A 12,128-nucleotide genomic window follows, 5' to 3' on the forward strand; every position below is an offset into this window, starting at 1 on the left:
GGCTCAGTCAGGACCAGACAAAGCCACCTACATTTTCTTCCCCTTTGTGAAATGTAATGAGGCTTTCTGGGGATTTTTATTCCTGTGTAGAAATGAGAGTAAAATAATGAATAGAAGGGCTGGCTGGTTAGCTCACTTGGTTAGAGCGTGATGCTGATTAACACCAAGGTCAAGGGTTCAGATCCCTTTACTGGCCAGCCACCAAAAAAAAAGTAGATAAAGTAATGAGCATGGTGCATGGCAAGGTTACAAGAATTCCCCAACATCTCACCTTGTCTGCTGACCTGTCTTAGGACCCTCGCAGTGCTCTGCCCTTCTGCTCTTACCTCCACATCACTCTGGACGTCAGCTTTGCTCTGTGGGTCCCTGTCCTGCTCCTTTTCTGGGGGTGCTTCTCCTTCTGGTAATTCCTCTCAGGTCCCATCCTGGGAGACCCAGCCACTCAGGGTTACTAGGAAAGATAGTTCTTTATGCACTAAAGAGCAAAGGAATGTAACCCAAATGTCTCTGTCTTCTCCCAGCTGCAGAGGCCAGACACCCCTCGAAGACCCAAATAATGAATATTTAAACCCACAGCTCTTGCTGGTCCCTGCTGGTCACCTCTGGCTGTCTTAAACCTGGCATCTCCAAGGCATCTTCTCACCTTCCCCCAATCTGCTTTATCCAAAATCTGGGCATGCTGTTGGGTAGTTTTCACACGAGAGCTGAGGCTTAGCTGTCCACATCGGGCGAGGTCATAGGGCGAGGCTCTCCCGAGGCTGGGGATAACAGAAGGATGTGCGGCAGAGGCCCTAAGGCAAAGTACTCCAGGGGTCTCCATGGGACTCGCTCCTTAGCAACTCCCTCCCCAGCCTGGCCTGTACCCTGTCCAGAAGCCAGCATGTCTCCTCCACGCCATTGTGCCCTCCAGCATGTCCTCTACCCACTGGGGGACCAGATCCGGAGAGCAGGACAAATTCAGGCATCCCCAAGAGGTTCCACCATGAAGATGACAGCCCATTACATTATCGTGCCAGGTAGATGGGCTCTCCTGGACTCAGACTTCTCCACTCCAAACTAGCACCTTGGCTTTACCTTTGCAGAAGAAACTGACTCTAAATGATAGTCGGGGAGAGACGGCGGGGGGTCGGGGAGTGGGGGTGGGAAGGGGATCAGCAGGGCCAGATCATGCAGGGCCTTGAAGGCACATGAGAGGTAGGGGGCTATCCAGAGGCCAGCACTGAGCCGCTGTGAGTCACTGCCTGCTGCTTCCCAAGCTCTTGCCACACTGGCCTTCTTGCAGTTCCTAGAAAAGGCCAAAGTCTTTCCTGCCCCGACCCTTTCCACATACTATTCCCTCTACCAGAAATGCCCTTGCCCCACACCTCACTCTGTGAACCTCTACTCATCCTTCAGATCTTAGCTTAAATGTCATTTCCTCAGGAAGACAGTCTCTACCCCCAACATCTAAATTACACCACCATATTGTTTTTGGTCCTAACCCTCGCTATACCAGCTGTGCTCTGCTGCTTGATGTCTGCCTCTCCTACAAGAAGAGTTCCAGGAAGGCAAGAGCCATCTGTTTTTAAAGTTCACTTGGGTATCTGTGTAGGAAATTGATTGAGCGGCTCCAATGGCAGAGGCGGGGGTCCCCGTTAGGAGGAACTTGTGGGTATCCAGGTTGAGAGGACAGTGGTTTGGACCAAGATGAGGGCAGAGGGGAGAGAGAGAAGTGAACTCTTCTACTTCAGGACAGCTGGGAGTCAGCCAAGCCTAAGGGAAGGAGAATGAGCAGGAAGAAGAAAGACACAGAGGAAACTGGAGCACTCTGAGGACCGGAAGGAAATTCACTGCGGCTAGGACGTATCAACAATCACATGATAGATTCTTTAACTGAAAAATATCTTAGAACCAAGAAATCGCATTTCACATGCACGGTGGACCTTAGCTTTATAGACAAGGAAACCAAAACCAAAGAGGAGTAAAGTAACTGGCACATGGTCACACAGGCAGGGCATGTTTGCAGCCCCATCTGCCCATGTACACCAGAGGCCATGCTCTTACACACTGCGTGGGAGACACGCCCAAACAAAATACCACGGGCCAAGTGCTGGGGGCTATAGGAACTTGGTACCCAGAGAATCTAAGCCAGAAGTAAAAGGAGCTGAAACCCCCCAAACTACACTAACCTAAGCCTACCCTAGACCTGGCTGCTGTGCAGCTGGTGAGGAGGAGGAAGTCCAGGCCAAGGGAGAGATCCAACCCAGCAGAACCTGGCATCTTGACCAGCAGGGTGTTTTCTTGGCTGCACAGGGGTGAACGCAACTTCTTGCTAGGAAATTTAGGCCAGGGGTACAGTCTTGGTTGCCTCTCCATGCTCTCTCCAGGGCCCTTACATCTACCTGTGGGATAGCCTTGGTTTTCTGGCTGCTACATCCGAGACCTCACTCCACTTTGTCTATTCTGACTCCATGGAAGGCTGGAGGCACTCAGCCCACTGGTGCCACCTCATCCTTCACAAGTTCTCTTCAGCTACTTGACCCCTCACTGGTGGAATGGGCCTGGAAGTCACCTCCTCCTGCAGCACCATAGGGGCCTTGCTGGTCACCCAAGTGACTAGGCACTGGTACATGGACCCTGCTCTTGCTGTTCAGGTTGCAGTCCATCATTGAGCTCTGGGGACTCATTCAATTCTGGCATGACAGCTGATGCCTTTGGGGGCTGCCGTGCCGCCCTGGTGTGAGAGCCTTCAGAATTCCTCTCTCTGGGCCTCAGACATCCATTGGGTCCCCTCCCTTTCTTCTAGAGTCTTGGCATCAGCTGAGCCTCCTCTGCCAGCCTATTCTCTCAGCACCGAAGATCCTGCCCTGCAGAAGGCACTGCATCAACATCTACCTTTCCCCATGGCTTCTTACACAAAGTATGGCCAGTCATTGCCAATCAGCTATTCCCAGTAGGTGCCTGAGTGGGCCTGGGAATATCCGCATGCCCAGCTAGGACTCCCTTACCATCATCGCTCTAGGTACGGAGTGGAGGTGAAAGGAGAAAGCACCCCAGGACCAGGAGTGGGGTTCATTCTTCCTGAGCTCTGTTGGGGTAAACCTCCCTAGACCATCAGGGCCCTGCTTATGCTTTGAGTGCGTCCGAGATGCAGCCACACTCCTCTGAGCTTAGCTGGGCTGGGAGCAGATTTATAAGGAAGTAATTCTGCTGTGTGCCAAGCAGCAGGAGGGACTAGCAATACTGAACACATACTATGGCCAGCAGTGTATGAGAATTTGTTTTTACTGCTCATCTAGTATGTGTCACATGGTGGGATATGGCAGGAGCAGGAAATGTAAACTAGTACTTACTAAGCACCTACAGCATGTATTAATACATTAAATGTATTAAAATTAGGACTATGAGATTCTAGTTCTGAACAGAGGAGCCACAGGTGCCCTTCTTTGGCTACAAGTAACAGAATCCAACTCTAGCCAGTTTAAGCAAAAAAGGAGAATTTATTACCTGGCTCTAGGGGTGTCTCATGGAATCCCATGGCAGAGATGCAACCAGGCCTCAAGAAGGACTTGAACCAGGGCCTGGGACACTGCTGGACCCCTCTCCCTCTCTTGTCCTTGCCCCTCTCTGCAGAGCAGCTTGCCATTGCCAGCTTAGCTGGCAGAAGGATACCTTAGCATCTCTCATTAGTAGAAGGCTCCGAGCTGAAATGAAATCTCCAGTCCAATTTTAAATTGCAAAAAGAGAATCTTTTTGGCCTAGCTTGAGTCTGGAGCTCACCTCTATATGTAATTAACTATAGTCATAGGGGTGGGTCACAAAACATAATTCTGGTTGCTGGGAAGAAGGGCAGTTCCAGTCCACACCTTTCACTCTGTACCCACTGCCACCTCCTCCTTCTGACCTTCCCATCTGATCTACCCAGCACCCTCTGCTTTGAGGACAGAGTTCAACAGCCCTGTGAGGAACCTGCCCTTAACTCCAAGTTATTTGATAAGGCCCAGAACTAGAACAAAGACTTGCCAGTCAGTGTTTAAACTGAGGAAGCTTTTAGGCTTTGTTTCTCCCGCCCAAAAAGGAGAGATAATCTCATGGGTCCCCTGCCCCAGCTCTGCCTCAGACAGCTGGACTATGGGTCTGGCTGGGACTAGACCCTCCTTGGGACCAGGAGTGTAAAGAAATGTCAAATGTGTACAAGAGGAATCCACAGCTAGTGAGCCCTGCCAGGCCCCCTGTTCCTCTGCCCCTCTGAGCCCCTTTGTTATAAAGGGGACATCTTTATAATGCTTTGCAGAGTGGTAGGATGAACATGTGCAATGCCACAATGTTGTCCCCCAATCCAGCTACCCCACAGTGGTTAGCCTGCCCTAACCTTTTCTGGAGGGGAAGGACATCAAGAACTGTGCCATCCAGTAAGGATGCAGCCACAAGCCAAATGTGGCAACTGAGCATTTGAACTGTAGCCAGCCTTAGCCAAGATGCACTGTATGTGTAAAATGCACACTGAATTTTCAAGACTATACAAAATTAAAGTATAAAATAGCTCATTAATAAGGTGTATATTAAAATATTTTTGGAATTAAATAAAATATGTTAATTTTAATGCATTAATTTCTCCTGTTTCTTTTTAAGTTTTTAATATGCCTATCAATTACATACATGGCTCACGTTGTGTTTCTATTGGACAGTGCTGTTCTGGAATTATGACTGGCCCCCCAGTCCTCTCCACAGAACAAAGCAAGGAGGAGCACAGGCAAGTCACACACAATTATTTTGTGAGCTGATAGTAGAAATATAACTCTGCTTTTGTTTTTCTTTTCTGTGTCATACACATCAGAAGCAGAGAGCAAGAGGCATTCTAAGGGACTAGGCCAGGAGCTAAGCCACAGCCTATGTCCCCTCCAACCAGCCCCCCCATTGCCAATCTGGGTTGTGTGTGATGCCAGATTCACCTATTAGAAGCAGAGCCCTGAGCATGTCCCTTTTGTACTTCAGAATCCTCCATTGGCCCCATACTTAGCCCAAATACCTCCCCGTGGCATTCAAGGCCTGTACAGCCTCAGACAAACAGCCTCAGATTCATCTCACATGCTCCCTGCTCAAACTCCCCCTCCCCAGCTGTCAATTCACGCTTTCATTTATTCAGCCAATCGTTCAACAAATATCTATTGATTCTGTTGATTATTTCCCATGTGCTGGCTACTAGGTGCTGGCTACTGAGGCCATGATGGTTAGCCTAACAGGCTCTATCCCTGTACTCGCTGAGGACCACCTGTCTAGCAAGGGATGAAAGGTAAGTTAGGAAAGGACAATTAAGCACATTGCAGTAAGAGCAGTTGTAGGGGAGGCACAGGGGCTGTGGGTGCACCAAAGAGGCACCTAAACCAGCCTGCAGGTCAGGGAGGGCTTCCTGGAAGAGGTGACAATGTTAGTTTAAGAATTTGAGTTGACCAGACTGATGCTGGGAGTGGTAAATATCCTGGGCAGAGGGAAGTCTGAGTTCAAAAACCAGCAGGGCACAGTGGAGGGCCGAGCGTGCAGGACTGAAGAGCACTCATCCTGGCTGGAGGGCAGGGTGCCACTGGCAAATGACTGGCCTGGTGTGGATGGCAGGGACTTTGAGAGCCTTGTGAGGGGTGTGGCATTTTAAGCTGAAGTGTTTACTCTGGGAGCTCCCGTTTCCCACCTGAAAGGCCTTGACCTCTCTTCCCAGTTTGCTTGAATCCCACCTACCCCAGCAGGATCCAGCCTCCTGGAGCAGGCCTGCCACAGTCAGGCAGGCATTTGAGGTTGCGAGAGAGAATGAGCAAAGGGCTTGAGTGGCCCCGCCCAGGGGAAAGGACCAAGGGATGGAGGTACTGGGGCTGGGTTTGGGGGTTAACTGGTGTTGGACTTGGAGGCTGAGGATGGGTTTGAGGTTGGAGTTGGATTTCAGGGACTACATTCAGGAACAGGAGTCAGGGTTGGGGCTGAAGGTGAGGTTGAGGTCTAGCAACTAAATCCAGAAATTGGGTTGAAGTTAGGAGTTGGAGCTGAGGTTTCAAGCCAGATTTGGGATTGGATTTGGAGGTGGGACTGGAATTGAATTTGGAAATGGAGCCAGGGCTTGGGAGCTCGGGCAGGGATGGGAGCTGGGAGTTCTAGTTAGGGTTTGAAACTGCAGCTGAAGTTGGGGTTAGGTTTTGGGGTTGGAGCTTGGGCTGGGATGGGCCAGGCTCTGGGGTAGATAGACAACATTCTTCCTGCTGCCCAGGTCTGCAAATTGTGTTCTCAACCTTAACAGCAGCTGACAGAAGCCCCTCCCTTCCCAGGAATGCCTCTGCCCAGCAGAAGAGCAGTGCCACGTCAGCCAATCGGCTCAGGCCCTGGTCTGGAAACAACACCTGTTACTCCCCCTCCGCCCAGGCTCACCTGAGTGCAGTTAAGCAGGTGAAGCGTCTCCCCGGAAACAGCGCCCCATCTGCCAGGCCCTGCCTGCTCAGATCGGATCCAGGACATCCAGGCTTCTTGTGAGTGCCCCACAGCTCCCCCACTCCCACCTTTTCCCACCAGCTCGTCCCTTGAGAACCTCCACCCCACCCCCAGCCTTCGGCTGCTATCCCGGCACACCTGCGCAAGCACTTTCAGACCAGGGAAGCCACAGCCCAGGGAATGCTGGGACTGACTCCATGGCCCCTCCCATGGCCCCTCCCCCACCTCTCTTGGGGGCATTGGCACCTGCTCCTTCCATTAAGTGTGCTGAGCAGCCCCTGTAGTGGAGTTGCAGAGGACAGATACCTCATAAAGGTGTAACCTGTGCCTGGCCACATAGTCATATGTCTAGAATGATCCAGGACATATGTGCTATGTCCTATGGAGGGGTAACATCCTGTTCATTTATGCAAAACACGTGCTTTGAGCATCTATGCAGCCTCTAGTCCTCATTGGAATTCTCAAATGAAGATGTCAAGTGACTTGCCCCCACCCTTCAAGATAAATGTTATTGTCCTCACTTTTCAGATAGAGACTGAGGCTCTAAAAGGTGAACTCCTGGGCCAGCCCGTGGCTCACTTGGGAGAGTGTGGTGCTGATAACACCAAGGCCACGGGTTCAGATCCTATATAGGGATGGCCGGTTAGCTCACTTGGGAGAGCGTGGTGCTGACAATACCAAGTCAAGGGTTAAGATCCCCTTACCAGTCATCTTTATATAGGATTTTTTTAAAAAAGGTGAACTCCGCGGGCTTCACTGATCCTCCCTCCAACCCCTCTTCTGGGCTCTGCAGGGCCCTGTGCTGATTAACCCATACCCACCGCTGAGCACAGGATCAGGACCTGCTGGCTGCTGCCTCCTGCTGCAGACTAGGGCTCCTTAAGGGCAGGGACCATGTCTGCTTTACTTTTGCCCAGCGTGAGTCATGCTGACTGTCCTCTGGAGGACAGCTTAAATGAGTAATTGCTGTTGGGTCCCTTGTCCACGTTCCACCAGTGGGCAGAACTGGAGCTGGGTCTCAAATCCAGGGCTTCTCCCTTTGCTCCACTCTAGAGAAATCCTGGAAGAGGATGGCAGGCGAGGGTGGAGAAGAGTGAGGGAAGCAGCAAGACCAGGGGGGAGGTGGCGGCTGGGGTGAAGAGGCAGAAGCAGGGCTGAGAGCAGGGAACTGGACTCCCAGCCGTGGATGAGGTACAGCAGAGGGAGGAGGAAGAGTCGAGCCTGGGTGCCTGAGAGGGTGGTAATGCCTTTCCTGAGGTAAGGAGCACCAGAGGAGGAGCAGGTTTAGGGTAAGATGACAAGCTTGGGTTGGAATCTGTTGCATGAGAGGTGATTGTGAGATGTCAAGGTGACAATGGACTCAGGAGAGAGATCCAGGTTGGAGAGAGGGATTTGGGAACTGGCAGCTTATAGGCCAAAGCTACAGCTATGAGATTGGATGGGATGTTAAGGGAGAGAGGGTGTTCGGGTCAGACCCTAGCCCACAGAGGAGGAAGAGAGCCCTAAGAGAAGATTCAGGGTCAGGCTGCTGGTTCCAGAAGAGTTAAGTCATAAGGCTCCCTCCCTCTCTACAACTCCCCCCTAGGAACCAGCGGTGACAGCTGAGGCCATGTGAGTCGGATCTTGAATGAGGCTTTATCTCTGGCTGTTCGTCCCACTGTGGCACCAGCTCCCTTGGCCAGGCCAGCCAGGATGGGACAGGCGACTGAGAGAGCCAGAGCCAGAGAGGTTGGGGGCTGGGTGACGGGATTCCCTGGAGGGTTGGGGGGGGTACTCTGTGGGGGAGGGAGCTCTCCTGGGGTCATTGGAGAGGCATTCCCAAGGCACAGTGCTGGGAAGGGGGCTTTCCCAGGGGGGATTCCAGGGGACACTGGGAAGGATTCTCAGAGATCATCCCAAAGGCTTCCAGTTGAGACTATGAGGGGCAGGTGGGCTGGGAAGGTAACACTGTGACCCTTTCCTTGCAGCTGATGGTGACCACAGCTGGGACTGTGAGAGGAACGGGACTCTGGACCTGTAGCTGACAAGCAGGTGGTGGGGGCACCAGGCCATGATCTGCACCCTCTGACCCCTGACGCTGACCTTCTGCCCTGACCTCTGCCTGGCCAAGTCATGTCTGGACAAGAGGCTCAAGCCCCAGGGGGCCAGGGACTGCCCCGAGATATGCTGGCGGAACAGGTGGAGCTTTGGTGGTCCCAGCAGCCGCGGCGCTCAGCGCTCTGCTTCACCGTGGCCGTAGGCCTTGTGGCGGGCTGTGGGGCGGGTGGTGTGGCACTGCTGTCCTCCACCAGCAGCCGCTCGGGCGAGTGGCGCCTCGCAGTGGGCACTGTGCTCTGCCTGCTGGCCCTGCTGGTGCTGGCAAAGCAGCTGATGAGCTCGGCTGTGCAGGACATGAACTGCATACGCCAGGCCCACCATGTGGCCCTCCTGCGCAGCGGAGGAGGGGCCGATGCCCTCATGGTGCTGCTCAGCGGCCTCGTGCTACTGGTCACTGGCCTGACCCTGGCCGGGCTGGCCACCGCCCCTGTCCCTGCCCAGCCACTGGCTGCCATGCTGTCTGTGGGCATCGCACTGGCTGCCTCGGGCTCGCTCTTGCTGCTGGGCTTGCTGCTATATCAGGTGGGTGTGAGTGGACACTGCCCCCCCATCCTTGCAGCCACCCCCTCTACTCCCAGTGGCACAAGTGGCAGCAGCGGCATCTTCAGCATCTCAGGACAGTTGTCTGCTGGGCGGCGGCATGAGACCACATCCAGCATTGCCAGCCTCATCTGACAGAGCAGAGCCCCCCTTCCCATGACCTGCTTCAGCGTTCCCAGACCACACCAGGGCATGCATGTGTGTGGAGACTGAGGCTGCGTGAGTGTGGGTATGTCCCCAGGGCTGTGGCAGCCCTTCTGTGGGATTGCATGCTGTGTGATTAAGAGCCCATGGGTACCCACACATCCACACCATGGGAAGTTGAGTGTGTGCCTCCTTGGAACAAGGTGTCTGTGTCCATGGAACTGCTTGTGTCTGGGGTCTCTGAAGATTCTTGACCTCTATTTCCAACCCCTGTCACATCCAACCCTGTCTTGTAACACCTGTCAGGGATTTCTACAGGGAGATTTTTGACCCGCCCGGAGACTGCACCAGTGACCATCCATTGAGGAGGGTAACTGGTGGCAAAGGGGGAAAAACCTGGGCTCTGGAATGAGACAGACCTAGATGGGAATCCCCCCCTGGAGAACTTAGAAGCTGGGGGTGGCTTGGGCAAGCGACTTAGCCTCCCTAGCCTCAGTTTCTTGAGGGTCGTGGTCATGGTCATCATTGTGGTCATCAATTGTGAGGATTCAATGTCATCGTGGATGGAAGGACTGGGCTTGTTAGATGTGCAATAAAATGGTGGCTGCTATCGTCACTGTCATTGTCTTCACCTCAATATCGCACCTCAGAGACCCTCCTTCTTCCTACCCCACACCCCACACCCCATTTAGCTCTTCACTCCCACCTCTGCCTCTTCAACGGTGCCTTGGAGGTCTCCTCCACCAGACCCTTGGTTTCTCCTCTTAGGTATCAAGGAGCTGGAAGAGAGAAGGTCGAGTGGATCCTCAGCTGTGGGAAGTGGTGGATTTCTGTTCTCAGGGAGAGGGTGGGGGACCTCATGTGCTGGTTCCAGATGAGGCCCTTAAGTATTGGGGTGTTGTCAGCTGGTTTCTTTGGAGACTGCACCTCCCTTGCGTTGCCTCCCTTCAGCTGACTCCTGCAGCTCCTACCCCACCTCTGAAACCAGAGCACCCTGCGTCTGTGTAGTTGCTGCACCAGCTAGGACATGGGAGCGGTGTTTGAAAGCCCCTGGGGCTGTAGGAGTCATTTCCTGCTTGGAGTCAGCCCTGGAAGGGCTCTCTCCCGCCATCTGTGGTGCCATTTCCTGGGTGGCAATGATAAAGATCCACAGGAGGCAGTGCTCAAGTGTCGGTTGCTGCTGTACCACTTCTTGCTTCACAGGATTATGGGAAACCCAGTGGAGGGAACCCAGAAGGCAGGAAGCAAGACCTGCCCCTAAAAGAGCTACAGAGGCTCTGGCCGAAAGGAAGTTGCTTTCAGCAGGCAGGGTCAATGATGTCTCCTGCAGAAAATGCTGGGCGCATGGGTGAGGGGCAGGTGCTGCAAGCAGAGGGAGGGAGCAGCATGGGCAGCCCCAGGAGAGAAGGACAGGGCACGTCCACGGACACCAAAGGCAGCAGGATCTCCTCCTGGTGCTCCACAGGCACCTCACAGTCAACACATTAGAAATGCAATCCCCTCCTCTCCATCTTGAGCCAGCTCCTCCTCCCATCTGCAGCTGCCCCATGCACCTGGCATCCAGGAGAGAAGCCCCCAGATGGCACCTTCACTCTCTCCTCACCTGCGTCTGAGAACAAATCACCAACTCCTCTGATTTCCGCATAAGTATTTGTCTGGTGAGCCATAGCTTCATCCACAATACCTAGAAGGGACTCCGTGTCTTTGTCTTTGCCTGAATTGTACCGCAGCCTCCTTGCTAGTCTCCCTGGCTTCACTCTTTTCTCCCCTTAACCCACCTCCCCCTGCACGTATGCACACATACGCTTGAGCCAGAGTGATCGTCCTGAAAACAAAATGAAAACCTACCTTAAAATCTTTCTGTGGCTCCCCACCTCTCACAGCCTCCTTCATAGGATTTGGTCTCTCTCCCTTTGAAGAACCCCGTGCGCAGCCACGCTGGACTGTGGCCACGAACTCAGAGTGATCTCTCACTTCCTCCAGCTTTGTGTGTTCTGTTCTCTTTGCCTTCTTGTCCTGCAAGACCCACTTCTCTGGAGAGTCTTCCTTGACCATCTCCCCTTAAACTAGTGAGTTGCGCCTTTTCTGTGTCCCCAGCAGCCTGCACTGTAGACGCCAGTCTGCAATTTGTTCCTTGTGTACCTGTCTCCTTGTCAGGAGGTGAGCTCATCCCAGCAGGGTTTGGGTCCTGTTCATCTGTGTTTTCCTAGTTCCCAACATGGCCTGACACATAGTAGGTGCTTTGTAGGATGGATGAAGGACTCTGGCTTGGTCAGATGGCGATGTGTGTGCAAGGAGCAGGGAGAGACCCACCTGTCTTTGGGAAGGGCAGGGAAGGCCACCGTCCTCTGCTGGCCTGGATCTTTCCCCCTGGAGGCCCTGCGCTCTGTGTCCCAGCAATTCTCATTCCTCCTGGGTTCCCAAGCAGGATCTACTCATACCACCAAATCCTGGGCAGTCAGAGGACCACGGAACACCCTTCTATCCTGTAATATGGAGAGAAATCCCTCTCCTTTCAGCGGACAGTTAGACTCTTTCACAGTATTTCTTTTAAGAAACCAAAAGAAAACAGAAACAGAGGCCTAGAAAATGGGGAATGAGGGGCAAGGTTACACAGCATAAACATGTGACTGAGCAGCTACTGTGGGCAAGGCCAGCGTCGGTCTCTCCCAAAAGGACGTGAGCTGGAGAATACAGCTCGTGCCCCCAGAGGGCCTGTTCCATAGGGTAGTGGAAGTCGGCATCTGTACACCCAACAATGAGAGAAGCGGTGGTAAGAGCTGGAACAAGGCACAGACAGAAAGGCTGCTACCTCCTCCGTCACTAATTCAGACTTCCCGTCGCCTTCTGCCTCCTGCTTGCCTGCTCAGATCATTTCATTGGCCCCCTTCCGGCTC

At 53.2% G+C, this 12,128-nt stretch overlaps 1 protein-coding gene across 1 annotated transcript; it reads left to right on the forward strand.

The window, feature by feature from the left end:
- Positions 1-8,562: 8,562 nt before the first annotated feature.
- Positions 8,563-9,222, forward strand: TMEM125 (transmembrane protein 125). The gene has a single exon (XM_063104054.1). It carries the CDS (start codon positions 8,563-8,565, stop codon positions 9,220-9,222), a length of 660 nt encoding a protein of 219 aa, XP_062960124.1.
- Positions 9,223-12,128: the final 2,906 nt, after the last annotated feature.

This window comes from Cynocephalus volans, chromosome 8 (assembly GCF_027409185.1).
Source record: "Cynocephalus volans isolate mCynVol1 chromosome 8, mCynVol1.pri, whole genome shotgun sequence".
In the NCBI taxonomy this organism is placed as follows: Eukaryota; Metazoa; Chordata; class Mammalia; order Dermoptera; family Cynocephalidae; genus Cynocephalus; species Cynocephalus volans.